This window comes from Sporothrix brasiliensis (assembly GCF_000820605.1).
Source record: "Sporothrix brasiliensis 5110 chromosome Unknown Cont15, whole genome shotgun sequence".
Lineage (NCBI taxonomy): Eukaryota > Fungi > Ascomycota > Sordariomycetes > Ophiostomatales > Ophiostomataceae > Sporothrix > Sporothrix brasiliensis.
The window spans coordinates 603,211-624,695 of NW_024467134.1; the positions used below are offsets into that span (position 1 = coordinate 603,211).

Consider the following 21,485-nt stretch of genomic DNA (forward strand, 5'->3'; position numbering starts at 1 on the left):
AGATTCTATCTACGCAACACACAAGGAGGTGGCGGCCGCAAATGTTCTGGCGGCCGTATTAGGCAATGTTTCCATTTCTGGTTTAGTGCCATCTAGATGTCCAAAGACTGCGGTCTGGCTGGTCCAGCAATGGCTACACCAGACTCCCAAGACCCAGCTTTTTTATTGGGGTCGGGACACCAAATGCGCTCCCCGCAAAAATAGCCGACCACTCGAACCACTCCGCAGAGGAGAAAGACGAACGAATGAGAGAATAACCAGGAAATGCTTATGGCCGTCGGACGAGCGCAAGGCAGGAGAGACCACAGAGACGACAGACAGCGATTGGATGCAGCGCCTTTTATGGATTGACTTGCACATGGTCGAAACTTTCTTTTATTTTTGTTTCGTTTTTATTTTACTTTCGTTTCCCATTCTTCTTTCCACGTTTCTTTTCTGCATTGTTTCTTCTCGACTTGAATCGACCTCCTCGTCTCTAGCTGTCGCTGCTTTTCTACGTCACCCATCTCAGCGAAGTCGACTCGCCGAGCAATACCCGGAACTCGGATCTCCCCTCTTCCCAGCGCACACTGCAAAATGGCCTTGTCCGCAGCAGAAATCGGCAAGCACAACAGCGCCGACTCGTGCTGGGTCATTGTGCGCGGCAACGTCTACGACGTCACCGAGTTCCTGCCCGAGCACCCCGGCGGCCAAAAGATCATCCTCAAGTATGCCGGCCGCGACGCCACGTCCGCCTTTGAACCCGTCCACCCGCCCGACACCCTGGACAAGTACCTCGACAAGTCCAAGCACCTGGGCCCCGTGGCCGACATGGACGCCGTCGCGGCGGCCGACAAGAACCGCAAGCGCACCCCCGAGGAGGAGGCCGAGGCCGCCGAGGACAAGGCCGTCGCGGAGGCCCGCGCCCTCATGCCGCCCGTCGACAGCTGCTACAACCTGCTCGACTTTGAGGCCGTCGCCCGCCGGGTCATGAAGCGCGGCGCCTGGGCCTACTACTCGAGCGCCGCCGACGACGAGATTTCGCTGCGGGAGAACCGTGCGGCCTTCCAGCGCGTCTGGTTCCGCCCGCGCGTCCTCGTCGACGTCGAGCGTGTCGACCTGTCGACGCGCATGTTTGGCGCGCGCGTGGCCGCGCCCTTTTACGTGACGGCCACGGCGCTCGGCAAGCTGGGCCACCCCGAGGGCGAGACGGTGCTGACCAAGGCCGCGGCGCGCCACCAGGTCGTGCAGATGATCCCGACGCTGGCCTCGTGCTCCTTTGACGAGATCATGGACGCCGCCGCCGGGCCGGGCAACCCCTACCAGTGGCTGCAGCTGTACGTCAACAAGGACCGCGAGATTACGCGCAAGATCATCCAGCACGCCGAGGCCCGCGGCTGCCGCGCCCTCTTTATTACGGTCGACGCGCCGCAGCTGGGCCGCCGCGAAAAGGACATGCGCGCCAAGGCGGCCGCGCTGGGCGGCGGCGGCAGCTCCGTGCAGAAGAAGGAGGGCATGGCCTCGGACACGTCGCAGGGCGCCGCGCGCGCCATCAGCTCCTTCATCGACCCGAGCCTCTGCTGGGACGACCTGCCGTGGTTCCGCTCGGTCACGCGCCTGCCCATTGTCCTCAAGGGCGTGCAGCGCGTCGAGGACGTCGTGCGCGCCGCCGAGACGGGGCTCGTCGACGGCGTCGTGCTCTCCAACCACGGCGGCCGCCAGCTCGACTTTGCGCGGTCGGCGCTCGAGGTGCTGGCCGAGACCATGCCCGTGCTGCGCGCGCGCGGGCTCGACCGCCGCATCGAGGTGTACGTGGACGGCGGCCTGCGGCGCGCGACGGACATTTTGAAGGCGCTGTGCCTCGGCGCCAAGGGCGTCGGCATCGGCCGCCCCTTTTTGTACGCCATGTCGGCGTACGGCCTCGAGGGCGTGGACCGGGCCATGGCGCTGCTCAAGGACGAGCTGGAGATGGACATGCGGCTGGTGGGCGCGCGGACGGTGGACGACCTGGGCCCGGAGCTGGTGGACACGCGGTCGCTGACGAGCCACCCCAACGGCGTGCCGGACGACAAGCTGGCGCACAAGGTGTACGACCCGCTGCAGGTGCCGGCCCAGCGGGACAGCAAGCTGTAAGCTGGTAAGCTGGTAAGCTGGTAAGCTGGCAAGCTGGCAAGCTGGCAAGCTGGCAAGCTGGCAAGCTGGCAAGCTGTATATGAAAGTTTAAAAAGCAAGGGAGTGTATACACGATAGAACATGTACCAAAGAGACCGAGCGGCAGCCAAATCCTTGTTTTTCCAATATTCATTGCTTTTCCTATCGTCTATCCTGCTTGTGCCAAAAGCACAATCGCTCGCTATGAAATCCCCAAGACAAGCCAACAATGCACGGGTGTAAAAGATCCAAAAGAAAACTCAAAATGCCAAGAAAAGGACCAAAATAAACCAAAGGTCCATGCATTTCCCACCTTTTTCACAGATCCAGAGGGAAGCGTTTCCGCAGCGTACCACCAAAGCGGTAGATGAGCAGCGGCACGGGGATGAGCGCAATGCAAATAAAGCCCAACAGGCTGTTGCCCCAGCCCACACCCAGCGTGGCGTACATGGTCGGGCCCGCCAACGGCAAGAAGGCGGCCACGACGGATCGGAAGACGGTAAAGGCGGCGGTGGCACTCGCGGCATAGTGACCGTAGGCGTCGATGACATAGGCCTGAGACGGCTGCCAGACGCCGATCACGGCAAACCCGTACGGGAACAGGCCTAGCACGGGGACAATCCACTACTCTGTTAGACGCGAACACCGGTAGCCAAACTAAAGGGGAAAGAAAGAAAGATAAAAGACAAAAAAAAAAAAAAAAAAAAAGACAAGAGAGGCTGTGACATACGTGGACTTGCTTGTCGGCGGACCAGCCGTACCAGAAAAAGGTAATGGGCAGGCAGCAGGCAAAGTAGATGCAGTCAACAAGACGCATTTCCGGCTCGTAGACGCCGCCGTTCTTCTTGGTCAGGCGGACGACGGTGCTGTCGGAGATGTTGGCAAAGAGGAGGAGGCCAGCGCAGTATCCGAGACCCATGGGGATGTACACGAGCCCCGTGATGCCGATGCTCCAGTGGTAGCCCTCCTGGAAGACCATGGGGATGGTGTTGAAGAGCAGGTAGAGGACGCCGTACGCGAACGCCGTGTAGATCGAGATGACGAGCAGCACGGGCGACAGGGCGAGCATCTTGAGCGGGCGGATGAGGCCCAGGAGCAGGGCGCGGCGGGTTGTGGGCCGGGGCTTGTCCGGGTTGTCGTAGCAGCTGCGCAGGTCGTTGCGGCCCAGCTCCTTGGAGAGGCGCGTGACTTTGCGGCGGATGAGGACGTGGTGGCTGGTTTCGGAGCTGAAGACGGCAATGACGATGGTGTTGATGGCGCCGGGGATGAGGACGATCCAGAAGTCCCAGCGCCAGCCGATGGTCTGGGCAATCCAAGCACCGGCAATGGGACCGACGGACGGGCCGACACTGCAACGGGGACCAACCGTCAGTAAGAGGCTGCAATGGGGGATAAACAAACAAGAAGGGGATGGCGCGGGCTTACAGCGGGCCGACGGTCCAGATGGACAAAGCCAAGCCTCTCTCTTCGATCGGGAACTATGTCTAGTCAGTCCTCAAGATCCAGCATGCTTTTCTGCTTTTCTGCTTTTCTTGTCTTTCTCGTCTGCCACCGACTTACAAGATCACCAATCACGGCACCGCCCAAACTTATGCACGCACTGCCACCAATGCCAGCCAGGACGCGGAACACGATCAAACTTTGCAAGGACGGTGCCAGCGCGCAGCCAATCTGCCAGGCACAAAAGAATATGTTGGAGGCCGAGAGCACGACGTGACGGCCGTACAGCTCGGACATGCCGGCAAGAACTGTTTGCGGTTAGTGGTGCGGAAGTGGTACATAGGATACAATACGGAGTGGCCTACATAGTGGTCCGACAGCATAGCCTCTGTACGAGTGGTAGATGGTTAGCTTAGTGTCCGGCATCTGCAAATAAGGACGGGCCGAGTGGGCCAGTGGACAACCACGCACAAGAGATAGATGCTCACGGCCAGCGAGCCAGTCGTCAAGTCGTCGTTGTTGAAGTCGGCATCCATGTACTTGATGCCGGGCGCCAGGATGGACGACGCAAAGGGCGTCATGAGGGTCATGCACGCCAAAAAGACAATGAGGAGCCACTTGCGGCGCGGCGCAAAGTTGAGCGGGTAGTGGGGGTCGTCGGGCGCGTCCCATCCGACGATGCCCTTGTCCAGGTCCATGAGCGGGATCGGCGACGCGGCGAGGCGTGCAGCGGCCGCGGCGGCCCTGTTGGCGTTGCTCGTTCTGCTGCGGACCGCCGAGCTGGCGTTGCTGGCTATGCGTGACAGGGTGGCCGAGATACGGCTGCCGCTTGGGTGGTGGACGACCTCGTTCCCGTCGAGCCGTGCCTCGTCCTTGTCGACGATGCCGGCGACGCCCTTTTCGGCCGCTGAGAGGCCGGCGGCATCGACCTGCTCGATCGCGACAACTTCGTACGGGCCCGCATCGCGGGTGTCGTCGCCATCGTCGCCGTTGTTGTTGTCGTCCTCGTCTGTTGTATCCTCGTTGTCGTCTGTGATCTCGTTGTTCGTCTCCTTAGTCTGTGTTGAGATGGTCGGTTCAGTTGACGGTGCTGTAGTTGCGGGCGGTGTTGAAGCGCCTGGGGCAGTTCCCAGAGCCACCTTTTCTTCGTCGGCTGCCATGCTGTCAAGGTACGAAGCAACTTGACTGATGCTCCGTTTGAGAGGTGGGAGAGAAGAGGGAGAGAGACGGGAAGTGGGAAGTGGTGCCTTTAACGGTCAGATCGTCTTGATGCACTCGCGGTGGGGGCCACACACACAAGCATTCGACCGGGGCACCCTGGCGTGTGTGGGTGTTGGACCTGAACCAAGCGGTCTGTGAAGCTCCGGCGGTTCGAGTGCGCTTCGGCAGCTTTTGCTCACTCGAGACGATCCTTTACTTCTTTGCTTTTCGTTGCATGCATCGGGCATTGGTGTCCGCGCTGACACCTGGGCCCTGCTGTTGCTTTTTCAGCCCGGCGTTGGCTTGCGCTCGTCAGTGTAGTAAACACAAAAATGCCACCAGAAGAGCGGTGTTCGTTGGGGTAAACTCGTTCGGGAGGGATGTGTAGATTGAGAAATAGATGTCATCTATGGGAGAAGGAAAAAGGGGGAAGCAAGAAAACGAAGGGGGAAATAGTTGGTGACAAGAAGCCGTGGCTTGTGAAATCAAAACGGGAAAGAGTGACTCGGCCATGGGTTTCCATCGCAGCTTCCCAACTCGGCTTTATTTTCTTTCCTTCCCAATTTTATTCTTTATCCTCGCTCCTTCCTCCCCTGCCATCACGCGGCCATTTTGGAGCGTTGCGTGCGTTCCGTCTTTGCATGGCTGACGTGCTCGGCAAATAGGTGCCGGAACACGGCACAGTGCAGCGCGCATCGGAAGGAGAATACACACGAATAGCTACAACCAAGACAAATAAAAACCAGTCAAGGAAATACGCCATTGTCCCATGCATGGCCGTTGCGCTTCCCCCAAAATTTGTGTGGTGCGGCCCGTGCAAGCCCGCAGACGGAAGGTGCAACGAAGGGGAAGGAAAAGAGGCGGTGGACGGAAGGCGCTAACTGCATTTTATATCCGCACTTTGTACATGTCAAACACAAGCACCTGGCCTAGATGGACGACTGACTGGTGCGCCGGATGTGTATAGGCCCATAACTCCGCGCAGAGAAAAAGAAGAAACAGTAAAGCAGGGAATAAAAGAACCGAAAAGGGTAAAGACGGCTTTAAACTACGCCGAGCGCCGAATCATTCCAACCCCCGTATGCAACGTCCCGCAGAAGTATCTCGGGCCGCGAATATGCTTCAAGCCTGCGTCTGGTAGGAACCTTACTTTATCTTGGGAGTCGTCTGCCACGCGGTGTCTCATAAGGACGTGTGTATGTCCTATTACTTTGCATATTATCAAGCCCATATTGAGTAGCCACGCAATGGGATTCGTGGTTGCTGCTTTCGGAAAGGACGGCACGGATTTAGAGACGACAATGAAGGAACGAATCGCGACGGGGTATAAAGCGCCGCGGGAAGGAACAACCATGGTGGACGAGGCCAGATTTATCTCAACTACCCTGCCATTGAGACTGAGACTGAGACTGAGACGGACGGCTGGAGATAAAGTCTGAAAACAGACATGACAAACTTGCATGCCGTCCCGGTCAAAACGTTGGAGAGAACTGAGCGACTGAATGGCAAATTGCAGGGCAGGAACGACCCGCTTGCATCCTTTCTGTTCCTACTCTCGATGTCGACTTTGCACAACTCATACATCGTAAATGCACCGAATGTTTGGCCAATCACGCAAGCCAGCCACAGCACCGTATGCCACTAACATTTGCCCTTGGGTGCTAACAGTAGCGCGAAACGGGTCGCCCAGTACCCGTGGCCAGGCCCTAAGACAGTAAGAATACAGGCTAGTATGAGCGTAAATTGCAGGTGCCAGCTGCTGTGGGGCGTTTTGTCACTTAACCGTTAACGCCACGTCACATTGCAGCGTCGACGGCAGGCGCGTTCTCGCCCGTTCCTGCCACTGTTGTCGACGCAAGAACAAAAGGAAGCAGGCAAGTCAAGCTGCAAGCTGTCCATTGGCTCCGACTTCCTATTCGAGACAGCACCTTTGCTTCCAACAACCACAACGCCTCAATTCGACATCACTCGACAACGGCGTCTTCTTTTCGACACCGACAACCTGGCCTCGACCATCTCGCACCTCGAATCTCGAACGTCTCTTTCTCGTGGCCGTTGCCGCGGCCGGCAGCAGATCTCGAACACGGGCGTCGCCAAGACCGCGCCACCTGCGTCACGTCCTCGACCTCGACCTTGCTTCATTCTCCTCGAAGCTCTCCTCCTCCTCCTCCCCTCCCCCCCCTTTCTCCCTCCATCTCCTCGCAATGGCGTCCTCGGCCTCGTCGACGCGCGCCGCGTCTCCCAACGGCCACGCCCACACGCCACCCCCGCCACCCCCGACCACGCTGAAGCAGGAGAACGCCGCCTTGGCCGCCGGCATCCCCAGCAGCCTCTCCCCGACCGAGACCTACAGCCTGCTCGCCCTGGCCGTCGCCTGTGCCACCGTCCTCGGAAACACCGTGCGCCGCGAGGACGGCGCGCCCTTGACCGCGTCGCTCGCCCTCAGCGGCATCGCCTTTGCCGCGAGCTACGCCATGATCCGCTGGCTGGGCCCGTCGTTTGTGCGCGCGGGCATCAAGGGCGCCGACCTCGGCAAGGCGAACCGCCGCACGCTGCCCGAGTGCATGGGCGCCGTGTGCGCCGTCGTGTACCTGCTGGCCATCATCGTCTTCATCCCCATGCCCTTCTACAAGGACATCGTGGCCGCCACGAGCGGCGGCGGCAACCGCGACGTCGTCCTGCCCGACGTCCCCGCCGCCCACGTCGAGCAGGGCCGCCTGCTGCACCGCTTCCCGCACTCCAAGCTGGCCTCGTTTCTGTCCGCCATCATCTCGCTGCAGTCCATCACGCTGCTCGGCATCGGCGACGACCTGTTTGACATCCGCTGGCGCCACAAGTTTTTGATCCCCGGCTTTGCCGCCATCCCGCTGCTCGTCGTCTACTTTGTCGACTTTGGCGTCACGTCCGTCGTCGTGCCCACGCCCCTGCAGCCGTACCTCGGCGAGCTCGTCCGCCTCGGCCCGCTCTACTACCTCTACATGGCCGCCGTCGCCATCTTCTCGCCCAACAGCATCAACATCCTCGCCGGCATCAACGGCATCGAGGTCGCCCAGTCCGTCGTCGTCGCCGCCCTCCTCGTCTTCAACGACGCCCTCTACCTGCTCGCCGGGCCCTACCCCCACCCGGCCACCGACAGCCACCTGTTCTCCCTCTACTTTCTGCTGCCCTTCTTGGGCGTGTCGCTGGCCCTGCTCGCCCACAACTGGTACCCCGCCCGCGTCTTTGTCGGCGACACCTACTGCTACTTCGCCGGCATGGTCTTTGTCGTCGTCAGCATCCTCGGCCACTTCTCCAAGACCCTCGTGCTCCTCCTGCTGCCCCAGATTGCCAACTTTGCCTACTCCGCTCCGCAAATCTTCGGCCTCGTCCCCTGCCCCCGCCACCGCATGCCGCGCTTCCACGCCCGCACGGGCCTGCTCGAGCCCTCCGTCACCGTCTGGCGCCCCGACCGCCAGCCCAGCGCCCCCGTGGCCTGGGCCCTGCGCCTGCTGGCACGCCTGCGCCTGCTGCGCCTGACCGCCGACCCCGCGGACCCGGCCGTGATCCAGGAGACGTCCAACATGACGCTCCTCAACCTCTGGCTGGTGTGGCGGGGCCCGCTGCGGGAGGACCGGCTGGCCCTGGAGGTGGTGGTCATGCAGGCCTGCGTCGGCCTGTTTGGCCTGTTTGTGCGCCACCGGCTGGCCCTGTTGATCTTTAAGGAGGACAACCTGGGTGCTGTGCGGTATTAAGCGTGGCAAAGGGAACGATTTCGAATGCGAATGCGAATGTGGCTGTAGAAAGGGGTTTCGTGTTTTCATACCTTAAAAAGGCGTCAATCTCTAGATTGACACAGGCGTTTACGGATTTATCTTGCAGCGTGTTTATTTTTTTCGACTACGAACGCAGGGCCATGCGATAGACAGAGTAGGGAATCATCTACAGTGGCAACAATAACTCAGATATAAGGAGTTTCGTAAATACACACCTTACTGCTTTTTACGTGAGGTGAGCAACTTTAGTAAGGTGAGAGAACGAGGAAAACTGTACCCAGTATAAAACAATATAATCGGTATATCCAAAGGACCTAGCGTGATCAAATCCTCCTCTCCTATACAGCCGTGTGGAAGGAGAGCAAAAAACAAGTACTGATCTCCAGAATACTCAAACCTAAATCATGATAAAAAGAGTGGCAAACATAGGCTGGGGAAAGCAACAGGCTTTTCCACCGGAGGCTAATTCCATTTCCCGTGCACATACATACATACATTGACAAGGAAGGTAGGTAAGACGAACTGAGAAGAAAAAGGAGGAACTGAAAAAGAAAAAGAAAAAAAGATAGGAAAAATAAGTAAAGCATATCCCCCATTGTGTGCCTGAACCCATTTTGTTTTCCCTTTTTTGTTCCTCCCCAAAAAGGAAAGAAAACCCGAATAATAACAACCCACGTTCCCGCTGTTTTGTTTTGTTCTCCAAACCGAGAGAGCGATATCATAATCAACCACAAACGCCATTGTTTTGGGGTTCGAGCACATATCAATTAAACTCCTTACGCCCCGTTCCACCCAAAAAAAGGTAATAATAAAGAAGACAATAAAACAAAAGAAAAGAGAAAAGGGAAACGAGGATTGAAGGATACGTTGCCGTAGCGCCACATAAAAATACTGCCACACCAATAGTGGAGGTCCAACAAGAAAGAAAAGAGGAGAGTAGGAAAAAAACTGAGGCGAAGATGCGTGTTGCTGGTGTAGCAGCAGCGTAACATCGTTTGCCGTGTCATTGCACTTAAGAAGATGCAGCCGGAGGTGCTGACGGAGTCTTCGTTGCCGTTTCGGTCTCGGTTGGCGGTGGCGGTGCGTTTTCTGCGCCAATAGGGGGCTTAACTTCATCCGGGCTCGAGAGAGACGGTTTCAATGTCGTCGGTGGCCGGGCTCCTGCAGCCTTCCGGCTCTTGGTGTAGTCGCTGAGGCTCATCTTCTTCTTAATGGGACTCGGCGTAACAACAGGCGAGCCAAACGGGTTTCCGCTGGTCACAGCAAACGGTGACTGGACTATGGATGACGCCGTCAGAGGCGTCGTCGCGCTGTTCATCTGTGACAGAGAGGCATCGCTGAACGACGGCACCTTGGGCAGCTGAACACGGAGGTCCGGCGATCTCTTAATCGGGACGTCAATGCCACTGCCACCACCGTCGACCGGCTCAATCTTGGCGGCTATAGCATGCGTCGAAGCGTCGGCCCGAGTCACAGAGCTCGGGGCATCAGGCATCGCGACGTCGCCGTTGCCGTCGCTTGATGGCAGTGCCTGTGCCATCACCGACACCTTGTCCTCAGGAGCGGTTGGTGAATCAACGTCCATCTTGGGCGAGACGGCTGGCACAGCATGTTCGTCATACCGTGCACGGCTTCTGTAGTTGAGCAACCGGCGAGAGAGCGAGATCACACGGCGTTTGGGGCGCGGCGTGGGAGGCTTCTCGCTGTACCATTCACCCTCCGTCGGGTCTGTCTGGGTTTCTGCATCACGGTAGCCTGCAGAGGGGCCGGTTGAGGTGTGTCGCGAAACACTATATGTGGAGCCGCCGACGGCCGCCGACAGCGACATAAATCCTAGGCCGTTGCTGACGCTCATCAAGTTAGGAGAGGTAGCACTGGCAGGCGATCCCGACTTGCTGCGTGACGTCTCGGCGTCGATGTACCGGTGATTCGCAGTACCGTTGGGAAGTTCGTGGTGATCACCAGGCTGCGCTGGCGAGCTCTTCGCCCGGGATTTTCCAGAATGGCCAGTCGCCGAGACACTCGACCGTTCTGTGCCGTCGGATGTGCGCTTCTTTTTCTTGGGCTGCTGTTGCTCAAGGCGGCGGAACGAGTCTTCCACCATGGCGACTTTTCGCTTGTCGCGGTCGGTGGGCTCAGTCAATATGCCCAGAGTGTCGAACGACCCCTGTCGCGGGGCGGGGGTCATGTCGCGGCTGGGCGGCTTGCTGCGCGATGATGTTGACATTTTGTCTGTTTCGGGGAAATCTTCTGGGTGGCCTTCGCTAGCGGCACGACTGTTTGTCGCGTGGCCAGTGCTTGTGGGAGACAGGGCGTGAGACTTGGTCTTCCGCGACGTCTTCTTTTTACCGTGGCTGTTCCGTGCGTGTTGCGCTTTGCCGCCGTACAGGCGGTGGAAACGGGCAAATGCACATTCAGGGCCTAACTCGCAAGCACAACCACCGTACCGAGAGAGGATCAGATACACCCAACGTGCAATATTGTTGTACTCGGCTTCCTCCACCTCACTGTCGTCGTGGCTGCTTTGGTCGTCGTCGCCGAGACCAAGAAGGCGGAACAAGCGTCCCTTGACGTCCTGTGGCAGCCGTAAATCCCACGGAATCGTAATCTGCTCGTCCACGCCAATCGGTCGATCGCTGACGAGCCAGAAATGGTATTCAGATCCGCCCGACAGGAACGTGTCCAAGATCGCGTTGGGCCGGCAGCTGCGACGAACGTAGCGGGCGAGAGACCCTTCTCTCCGCGTGTCAATGTAGAGGGGCAATAAAGGATGGAAAAAGACAAAAGGAAGCGGGCACGACAGCTCCTCGTAGCGGTTGGAAGGAATGGAACAGTAATCGTTTTGGAAACCGACTTGGCCATTCAGTTCCATGAGAGGGACGCCCTTATCGACAGCCACGGACGTGACCAAGTACCTCAAGTGCAGAATCGTGTCCTTGTCCAGCGCGCGCTTCTTAACGTCAACGCGGGGGGGCCGTCGAAGTGCGTCGATATAGGGGGGCGGTTTGAAAATGTCGACAAACTTCTGCCCTGTCTCTCGCAACATGCGCTCGGGCTCACGGAGCCAAACAGACGTCGCGTTTGACACGGCAAGACTGGCGAATGAGTTGGTCTGGACAGTCTGGGCGGAATCCTGGTCATTGCACAGGTTGTGCAGGTCGCTGGAGTAGCCGTAGAATTCGGTGCCGTCGGGAAGATCGGGTGGTGTTGTGGCCGGACTCAACGGATGACTAGCCTGTAATGATGCCCTCGCAGCCGAGTAGGACGGACTTCTCTTAGAATGGGATCCGCCCACGGACTGGCTCGACTTGTGGGAGCTCTTCTTCTTGGACGATTGGTTTGCGTGTTGGCCCGTGCCGTCAGAACCAGGATGCCTGGCGACGTCGCTGGCGGACGTCGTATGGCCGTTGATTTGGAGATCGCCTGGTTTCGCCTTCTTTTTGTGGCTGTGGCTGTGGCCTTTGGATGGTGGGCGTTTTGATTTTTGATGGGCCCCGGCCCCCGCCCCGGCCCCGGCGTTGGCCGCCTGTAGCCGCTGTTTTTGGTATTCGATGGCGTGCGCGACATTCAATTGCCGCGGTTTGCACTCATGGCACGCGTGCGCAAACTCTTCACGCGTCGCTTCTTCGCTGTTGTTTGGGTAGAAACACTCAATGTGTTGCCACGAGTCGCAAATCTCGCAGTAGATTGTGTTTCCGTCGTCGCCTGTGAAGCCACAAATGCACTTTATTGTGTAGGGCTCCTCCTCTGCAGCCGACTCCGCCTTGGTGACAGGCGCAGCATTGTGTGTCGGTGATGTTACGGCGTTGGCAGCCACAGGAGTTTTGGGGTGTGAAGAGGCAGCTGCAGAGGGAAATGTCGGAAGAGGAGCGTATTCTTTCGGGAGAGGCGTAGGCGAGAGGGGGTTGAGAGGAGGAAGGCTCGGGGTTGAGAGCGCGGTCTGTGTGGACGGCGGTGGGTGCTTTTCTGTCATAATCCAGGAGAGACCTCGCTGAAGGGGAGGGTTGCCGTAAAGGAGGGTTGCAAAGGGGATTGAAAAAGTTATGTCTTTAGTTGTGATAACATGACTGGGTCAAGCGCGGTAGTACGTGTCGCGAAGACGAGGGCAGGGCAAAAACTCGGCCGTGTCGTGTCGCCTGTGACGAGGGTCGGAAATGCTGGCGCGGTCGATGAAAGGGGTCCAAATAAACGACAGCGTCGCGAAACCAAAAGAAACCAAGAGGAACAAGTGGTCGTTTGAATCAATGGTTTCACAGAGGCGACCAGTCCAAAAAACCACGCGGTAGGGGAGCGAAGCGACGGGCCGTCTTAGGAAGCAGGCTTTCGCGAGCGTTCGTCCTTTGTGATGTGGGACAGATGGCAAGGCAGAAGTGACTGTATCGAGGAGTTCACAGGAAGACGCAGTACGACTGAGAGCGACTGTTTAGCGACAGAGACGACGGTGTCAAAAGGGGGACGAAAGTAGTCGTGAAGTGCCGACTCGACTCGAAAGAAACAGCAGCGGCGCGCCAGGGGGGAAGAGGAAATGCTGCAGATGCAGGAAGGGCGCCGGGGCAGGAATCGAGGCTCTGTGTCGTGGAGAGGAAGTCGAGGACAGAGATGACGAGAAAGGAGGCGACTTTGTGTGTTCAGAGCGTCTTTTCCTTGGATCGCGCAAGTGAATCTGGGTTGAGAAAGTCGAGGACGAGAAGGCTTCGCGGTTCGAGAACGCCTTGGAGGGTCGAAACGGCGGCCGTATTGACAAGAGAAGAAAGGGACAGAGGGGAGACTGATTGCAGACGATGGTGGAGGAGAAAGGAAGCAGATTGTCGGAGGGAAGAGAGAGGGAGAAAAGTGCGAATCTGCGAGTTGGGATGGTAGGAGAGGAAAGAATGAGAGGGGGGCCAAAACAAGAAGAACGGGGAAGGAAAGCGAAAAAGAGAGGAAAGAGCGGCGCCCAGCAGAACGAACAGACGGCAAGCGCAGGGGACACACGCTGAATCGGGAGAGGAGAAGGACGAGGAGAGTGCAGAAGACAAAGGGTCGCTAGCCAATGGGCGGTCGGCAAGGCGCCTTCAAGAAAAAAAGGCAAAAAAAGGCAAGAGCCAGGGAAAAGAGGGAAAGAGCGAAAGAGGGAAGGAGGGAAAATGGCAGGAAAAAGGACGAAACCGTGCAAGAGCAAAATTCCCCCGACTAGCGTGGCTCTGGCGCGGTGCTCCTTCACCCTGGTCTCGTTCGTAGCGTCTTAGTGCAGAAACCACAGCGCAGTTCTCACTGGGAGTCGAGGACACGAGGAAGGTGGGCGGACAGGGAAGGAGAGAGGGAGAGGGGGACGACAGACGATAGCTTGTACCAGTACAAGGCAGCAATGGTAGCAAGTGGCTACTGATGCCTGAGGCATGAAACGCCGCTCTCGGGGGTTAGGTTTCGTTTTTGGTGGCCGAGACCTAGGCCAAGAAACGGTTATGCGTGCGTGCGTGCGTGCGTATGCGTAAGCAGCCCGAGTCACTCACTTGAACAAAGTCAGGGTCGTAAAATAAGTGGAAGTGTGTGAAAAAAGGGACTGAAAATGAGAGGCTGCAAGCCTCGGTGCCAAACTTTTGACGGCCAGTCAAAATGATATTGCGTTGCCTTACCACAGCAACCTGACAGCATCAGATATTTGGAAGCAGCAACCTGTGCGGTTCCTGTTCTCGTAAAACGGCTGCCATCTCGAAGAGGACAGACAATCGCTCTGCTGATGGGAAATGGTGATGAAGCAGATCTTTTGTTGACAGGCAAAAAGGGTGCGTTCGATGCTTGGATTGGTATGTCCAGTGAAGGAGACTCGAGTCCTTGAGGATGGAAAAATTAGAAGAGAAAGAGAATAGAGCCGGAGGCACGGTGTATAGAGGCAGAAAAGGGTCATGGGCGCCGGAAGAATAATGACGCTCTTTGAGGGAAACTGGAAGCAATTCCGGTAGTCAGAGTGCCGCTGCCTGAATACAGGACAAGGCAGGAAGAATCTGGAGAGAAAGCAGGCTACAGTGACCGCAGTGCTCTGTGTCATACGCAGTTGTGTGAGTGCATTTTGCATAAAAAGAGGAGACGTACAGCCCCGACAGCGACCAGGCGAAACCAAAAGCTGGAACTGGAACTGGGCGCAACTCAGGCAAAGGCACCAAGGCAGCAGTGGGTCCCTTTTCACCACCACCGCACCCCCAAAGTGGACGAGCAATGTATCGGTACTCCGCCCGCGTGCAGGCTCGAGGACGTCCTTTGTCGCGAATTCGTCCCTATTTAGCGTTCCTGCCGGACCAATATCGAGATACCGCGTCGCCCAACCACAGAGCTTGTTTGCTGCGCCCACCGCCCAATCGAGTTTGATTACCAGCCGTCTCTTGGGGGGGCAGACAGAGTACGACGGACGAGGATGCGACGGAGGGCGGTCAATACTGAGGGCAGTCAATTCTCGAGGCTTCTGCAAGGTGAAGACGGTGAATGTCGCGTCTGCGCCGAGAGGGAGCTCTGACGGCGACTGATGTTGGGCGGTGAAGGGGCAAACGAGGAGCATTGTCGCTTTTCAGCTGCATTTCGAGGGCCAGCCACTGTATTCGGCTCCAGAAGACGCTGACGTCCACTATCGGAACCTGTCCTCCACTAAATGGCCGCTAGCTTGCTGCTGCGCTCATCATGCGAGAGTGTTCACAGTCATCGCTTCGTGCTGTTTGCAGTCACAGAGACACCAAATCTGGCTCGCACTGGTATGGATCAGCAGAGAACGTTCGAAACCGGCCAGCTCGCCCGCAGAGCACGACGTACTTCCACACTCTGCCTTCGTCATCACCAGAGCAGTTTCTCAGCTCGAATTGAACTATTAAGGCCGTTTGGTCGCTCTGTCCTTCCACAGCAGTCATGCACCGGGGCTTTTTGTGTGGCAAACAGCAACTTCCATTGAAGGCAAACTTTAGCAGGCAAATGGCAGTGGCGGAGGCTGCGAACGCCACGTGTGGCCAACAGCACAGAGCCCCAGAATGCACCTTGACGATGAAATCTCCCGAGGCTCGGAATCAAAACCTGCAGCCCTTCCTAGCCATTTTTGTCTCGCCCATAATCTTACAACAGATAATCTTTAGCTTTCACCGCCCGGCACTCTGCCATCGTCCCTCTTCCTTCCAGTCACTGATGTCTCCTTTTTGCCGCGTGCTCCCTGCCGTCGGCGAGCTCCTGAAAGCAGGGCTGAAACAGAAGTGGCTTGACGCCGCTTGGCTTTTCTTTGCCTACCGATATCCCCCAATGCGAGTGAAACGAAGTGCGCTTCTCGCGCTGAAGGGTTTGACAGGTATCAACAACGAACGCAGGGCATCTATCCTTTGATCTCGAAGGATGGGGCGGTGGCCATGTGATGCTCGAGATAAGGAGCCCACTCTGAGAAACGACGCCCGCGCACGCCTCCACTTCGGCTCCAGGTTCACCGCCAACGGCCCCGTAATACAGCATCTAGTCGTAGAGTCCGTAACGTGCGACGTTCGTCGTCCGCAAGAAGCCACAGATGCCATGCGATGCTTCTGTCTGCACGATGCAATGCCGTCATACTGTTCGCTTGTCTGTGGCCAGCCCGACGCCTGAAATCTGCGACCCTGGGACTTCTTACCTGTCAGCAGACCCGTATCTGTGACAAAACACCCCAATATCTCTGGCGCGCATTCTCCCCATATCCTGCGAGCGGTCTTTGATTCGTATATGACCCGCTTTTATCGGTCCTAGGCGACCGCTGGTTGGCCCGCTGTGACGTGCCACCAATCACAGGCCGCCCTGCCCTCTCCCATGACGCCAACCTCGCCCGTTTCCTCTGCCTTGCGCCTTCCTTTTTAACGGCCCCCTCCTTCGCAATCGTTTACAGTGAGGGAGTGGGTTTGGCTCCTGCCGGTTCTCGCCATTCACACCTCCTCAACAAATTCGCCTTCGACTCAACTTCGTCACTCTTCCCTCTACCACTATACGACAGAAGAAAAGAGAAGACAACCAACAAAACAGCTGTTCTCCTTTCTCCGCCCTTCCCCTGTCCTCTTGACAAGTTGGCCACTGTTTCATTTTCGAAGCAGTAACGATTGCTGATTGTATTGTCAGTGCCGCTCGCTCGTTCGACCGACCACCCGCCGTGCTCTCTGTCGTCTTTCCATTCTTCCTCACCAAAACAAACGACATTTCACAACCATGCGGGCCGGCACCGTTCTCCTGGCTCTGCTGTCGACGGCTTCGGCCGCCAGCCTCAACTTCTTTGGCGGCGACGTCACGCCTCGTGAGGACCTCGAGGTTCCCGGCAAGTCGCCGCTCGAGTTCTGCCCGTCCGACCACTCCAACGACATCTTGACCATCAAGAGCGTCGATCTCTCCCCCAACCCTCCTCAGGCGTGAGTTTCTGCCCTGTCCTGTACTGTTTCTGTTTTGTTGTTTCTTTTTGTTGTTTCTTTTTGTTGTCTTCTTAATTTCTTCTCTTCTCATCCGTGCATGCACTGACCGACCAGCGGCGTCGAGCTCGTCATCACCGCCGTGGCGGCTGTGTCCCAGACCATCACCAAGGGCGCCTACGTCAACCTCCAGGTCAAGTACGGCCTGATCCGTCTCATCAACACCACGGCCGACCTGTGTGAGCAGATTGAGAACGTCGACCTCGAGTGCCCCATCCAGAAGGGCCTGATTTCCATCACCAAGTCCGTGGACCTGCCGCGCGAGATCCCGCCCGGCAAGTACACCGTGCTGGCCGATGCCTACACCGTCGACGACGAGCCCATCACGTGCCTGACGGCCACGGTCACGTTTGCCCGCGACGGCTCCGTGAGTGTGGAGCTGTAGGACGGCCACCGCGCTCTCGTCACCAAGGAGCGTTGCCTCTGGCGAGAGGAGGCAGACAAGATGATTGACGCCCTCCTAAGAAATGCCGCAGCGCACGAAAGACTGACCGGCCTGCTCGAACAACCTCACATAGCGATGCTAGCCCGGTTTCTATATCCGGAAGGCTTTTTTGCGCGCTTCTCCGCGTTGTCGTTGCTGCCGATCTTCTCGGCCTTGAATATTTGCCAGTTTCTGTGGATCAAGTCTTTGATTGCTCGCCACAACGACGTCTCGATCCCGCAACTCCTCATGGAGTCTGTGCTCGTCGCTAGTCTTTGGCCCCTTGTTCTTTCGTTGTTGTTCTAGCCACGCCATGGCTCTCTGGCATCCAACACGCGGCTACTTGTGTTCCACCATCCGTTCTCTGCTTTCTACTTGTCTACTTTTTTAGCTGTCTCTTGTCCGTTGGACTGTTGTCGTTCTCTTTTCCAAATGCGTGCATTGCTGCGCTTGTGTTGTTTATATTCTTACTTTTCGATTGCATCTTCGTGGCGACACACACTGTCGCCATGCATATTTTCTCAGCAACCAAACATGGGCCATGCTTCCGTCAATAGATCGTCTCGCCCGCAGTCTACTTCTTAATGAAATACACCCTTCTGTCTGCTGTACAGATTGTATTATACCATTTCAAACGTCCTTTCTCTTTGGGTGACTGCAAGTGACAAGTGTAATGTATGATGATGAAACGCCAGTCTTCTATCATGCCATGCCGCAACCTCAAAACCAGAATCCCGTATGGCCTGAGGCACAATAGGCGTCTCCATCTCAAGGACAACATACTGCATCGTAGTATCCAAGTCCTTGTCTGAGCCGTCGCTGCTCCTTCTGTCTCCGTCGTCCCCATGCCATCTCCTTCGGTTTCGTCATCTACTCGCCAAACAGCCGTCTCACACGCCGCAGAACACTGTCCTTCTCCGGGTCGTACGGATGGTCTTTGCTCGGAATCTCGAGCACGGTCGGGAAGGCCGCCGTGTATGTGTCGACACGGTACCGTATCCGGTCGGCAATCTTGTATGGTCAGCAAGGTCCTGCCAAATGGTCTCCTTCAGGCTGCCAGCTCGTCCTCCACCCTCCTTGTATCCTTGACGTACGTGCTGGTTGATGAGGACAATGCCAATGTCCTTGCGGTCGGTGGTGAACCGGTCAAACGCCGCCTCAATGGCCGTATTGTCCGTCTTGCTGTCGACGACGAGGAAGTTCTTTTGTGCATCGGGGCCCGGAGTCACATGCTGCAGACGTCTTGTCAGTGGTGCCGAGAAGAGTGGCTGAATGGGAAGGCAACTTACGCCAATGCCAGCCAGCAGCAGGCCAGTCACAGAGTCCTGTATAGATCACCAGTCAGCCTCGTCTCCCATGGTCCATGGTCCCATACAGTCCCTTCTCCCGCTTCTTGTCAGTCAGCCGCACCTCGTCTCCAATCACAGCAAGGAACTGCCGGTCCTTGAAGTCCGCCGCCGTCGTCATCGTGGCTGTGAGATGGGCGTCCGATCGGCCCCTCGTCGCGATCTATCTTGGTAGACGTCGGCCGGGATAGAGGGGGAAATGCGTTGGTGTTGTGAATCCAAGGAGGCACTGGTCGCCCAAGTTGCTGCGTGGTTGGGATCGTAGGGAGTGTCGGCAATGGGTTGATTGTTGGAGCCAACTGTGGATTAATTGCTCACTTTTTGCTGGCAGCGATAAAGATGCCCATGATTGTCCTTTCTCCAGCTGCTAATAGCGCTGCCTAGCTCCTGACGACAGGGCGCTGTAGCACGTCGAAGCCCCGCAGCCAGTCGAAATGATTAGGTAACTTTTACTAGCGCCTTGTAATTACCCCCAAAACGGCTTGTAAACAAATAGCAACCGAGACACGATCCACCAAAGCAACGATTTTACGAGCTGCTCGTGTTCTTACTGCTGTCCATCGAGAACTTCAACAATCAGAACGGCATTCCGCATATACACGGCTCGCGGTGCCCGAGGTCAGTCGACTCCAACTCGAAAACGAACGCTTTCTGACCTTGCGGCCATGTTTTGAGCTTCCCAACTGCATCCCTGGCGCGACGACCGCAAAATCGACGACATCCATCTTCACGGCACTCTCACAACGTATTTCCCCCGTTCCCGCTCTCTCTTCCCAATCGCATACACGATGCCGCGCCTCGTGCGGCGGCAGACGCTGTCACAGCGCATCACGGCAGCTATGAACCCCTGGGACTTCTTGCTCTGGCTGTCCGAGGAAATTGAGACACGCGAGCTCGACGCCGTCGTCGTCGGCAGCCAGGTCGGCGTCGTCGCCAACTTCCTCTTCCTTCTCGCCCGCGCCAACCTGGGATCGTCCAACAGCGCCGACGACGATGTGTTTGGCGACGGTTCGGGCCGCAGCTGGCTCTCGTATCTGGTAGGTTGGGATCACCACGTTTGCTCAGATTCAAGACACAGAACTAACACCCTCTTCTCTCAGATCCAACTCCTCGTCTGGGCCGGCTTCTCCCTGTCCGTCGCCAACGCCGTGTTTGTCTACACGCGCAAGCGCCACTACCGCCTGTTTGAGGCCAACATCGACCGCCGTCCGGGCACCCCCTCGGCCAGCCGCGTCCGCGTCCAGTCGTCCCCTGCCACCAACTCGCCCCTGCGTGTCCTCGGCGACCTCGTCCACAGCGAAAGCGCCGAGTCGCGCGCCCATCCGGACAGTACCCGCGATGTTTGGGAGCTGGCGGTGTGGGACCCCCGCCCGGCCTCCCTCGCTCTGTTGTCGTTCTTCAGCCCCCTCCACGTCCTCATCTACCTGTTTGAGCTCCCGCTCGACCCCCTCGAACCCCGGCCGAGCGTCGCCGTCCTCAAGTGCATTGTGCTCCAGGTCGGCCTCTCGGCGGCTATGCGCCTGCTGCAGGCCCGAAATGACCAGCGCCAGCGCGACAACGCCATTATCCAGAAGGAAGTGCTCAACGAGTACAACACCAAGTTTGTGCAGCCGCGCCTGCACCCCATCGTGCGCGACATGGGCACGCAGGTGGCCATGGATACGACCGGCGTGGCAGCGCATGGTTCGTCGGCCGACGGCACGGTCAGCGAGGCGGTCGAGTGTGGCACACCGACGACTGTGATCCACCGCGGTTTCCAGACGCACCCCAACGCCAACTACATCAAGCACATTGACCCCGACTTTGGCCGCCGGGATGCATCTTCGACCGGCCGCCATTCTGGTCCCATCGCCGCCACGCCGCGCCACCTCACGCCCGCACAGCAGAGACCGGCTAGGTACTCGGACTCGTTCACGCCGGGCGGCAGCACGAGCGTCGCAGCCAAGTCGCGCCAGAGCATGCCGGTAACCGCGACGCCCAGCTATGCGTCGACAGGCGAGGGTTCGAGCACCAGTTCGATCCACGCGGGTGCCGACGCAGCCAGTGGCGTCATTGGCGAGGGCACACGATCCAGAACGGGGACCGCCTATGTGGCCAACTCGCCCTTTGCACCGGCCAGCAGCGTCCGCCGCCCCGCCGGTCTCCCCGCGAGCGCCACCACCAACTTTGGCGGCAGCATGGGCGTGTACAGCCACGTCAACTCGCCGCTGAAAAAGGCCATCAGTATGAACGACATTGGCAGCAGCAGTGCCGCTGGCGGGTTCCAGTCGCCGCGCAATTCACGCGAGCTGGCCGCCGTCGAGCAGCGTGACGCCGCCGAGCGGATGCAGCGCATGCGCAGTCCCACCAAGTCGCCCAGAAAAGAAAACTTCCAGCCGCCCCAGCCACAGACCGAGTCGCGGCTGTCGTTCCAGCCGCAGGAGCTATCGTCGCCACCGGTGCCTTTCAACCCCTTTGCCAAGACACGGCCCAGCAGTCAGTTCGCCAAGAATGAACGGTTTCCGTCTCGGTGGTAGACGATATACGGGGTCGTCATCGTCCTTTTGTTTCGTCCGATATCTTACATATTTTTTTAATACATCTACGACTGGTTGGCTGAACAGTCGCTGCATTGCATGGCGGGCGTTTGGGGAAGGTACACTCGTTTCTTGTTTCCACTTTGTTTGTCTTGTTTAGATCCTGCCCCTTTTTGAGTGATGCTTCGTCGTGCCTTCCTCCCATTTATAATAATGCACATTTGTTCCTGCTTCTTTTGATCCTTTTA

The 21,485-nt window shown here is 57.7% G+C and overlaps 6 protein-coding genes across 6 annotated transcripts; 3 read left to right on the forward strand and 3 right to left on the reverse strand.

The window, feature by feature from the left end:
• Positions 1-507: 507 nt before the first annotated feature.
• On the reverse strand, positions 508-4,730 carry SPBR_05503 (uncharacterized protein; the record flags this gene model as incomplete). Its single annotated transcript, XM_040763767.1, has 7 exons — positions 508-2,129; positions 2,484-2,754; positions 2,861-3,479; positions 3,556-3,608; positions 3,691-3,878; positions 3,936-3,958; positions 4,042-4,730. 7 exons carry the CDS (start codon positions 4,728-4,730, stop codon positions 508-510), a joined length of 3,465 nt encoding a protein of 1,154 aa, XP_040621980.1.
• Positions 4,731-6,974: 2,244 nt separating this feature from the next.
• SPBR_05885 (UDP-N-acetylglucosamine--dolichyl-phosphate N-acetylglucosaminephosphotransferase) lies at positions 6,975-8,501 on the forward strand (the record flags this gene model as incomplete). Its single annotated transcript, XM_040764148.1, has 1 exon — positions 6,975-8,501. The coding sequence occupies one exon, from the start codon at positions 6,975-6,977 to the stop codon at positions 8,499-8,501; it is 1,527 nt and encodes a 508-aa protein (XP_040621981.1).
• Positions 8,502-9,534: 1,033 nt separating this feature from the next.
• On the reverse strand, positions 9,535-12,495 carry SPBR_05585 (uncharacterized protein; the record flags this gene model as incomplete). The annotated part of the gene is made up of 1 exon (XM_040763848.1): positions 9,535-12,495. One exon carries the CDS (start codon positions 12,493-12,495, stop codon positions 9,535-9,537), a length of 2,961 nt encoding a protein of 986 aa, XP_040621982.1.
• A 4,202-nt stretch (positions 12,496-16,697) lies between these two features.
• On the forward strand, positions 16,698-17,336 carry SPBR_06198 (phosphatidylinositol/phosphatidylglycerol transfer protein; the record flags this gene model as incomplete). Its single annotated transcript, XM_040764460.1, has 2 exons — positions 16,698-16,894; positions 17,009-17,336. The coding sequence occupies 2 exons, from the start codon at positions 16,698-16,700 to the stop codon at positions 17,334-17,336; spliced, it is 525 nt and encodes a 174-aa protein (XP_040621983.1).
• Positions 17,337-18,245: 909 nt separating this feature from the next.
• Positions 18,246-18,842, reverse strand: SPBR_06209 (V-type H+-transporting ATPase subunit F; the record flags this gene model as incomplete). The annotated part of the gene is made up of 4 exons (XM_040764471.1): positions 18,246-18,386; positions 18,470-18,607; positions 18,665-18,700; positions 18,786-18,842. 4 exons carry the CDS (start codon positions 18,840-18,842, stop codon positions 18,246-18,248), a joined length of 372 nt encoding a protein of 123 aa, XP_040621984.1.
• Positions 18,843-19,509: 667 nt separating this feature from the next.
• SPBR_05801 (uncharacterized protein) lies at positions 19,510-21,237 on the forward strand (the record flags this gene model as incomplete). Its single annotated transcript, XM_040764064.1, has 2 exons — positions 19,510-19,758; positions 19,822-21,237. 2 exons carry the CDS (start codon positions 19,510-19,512, stop codon positions 21,235-21,237), a joined length of 1,665 nt encoding a protein of 554 aa, XP_040621985.1.
• Positions 21,238-21,485: the final 248 nt, after the last annotated feature.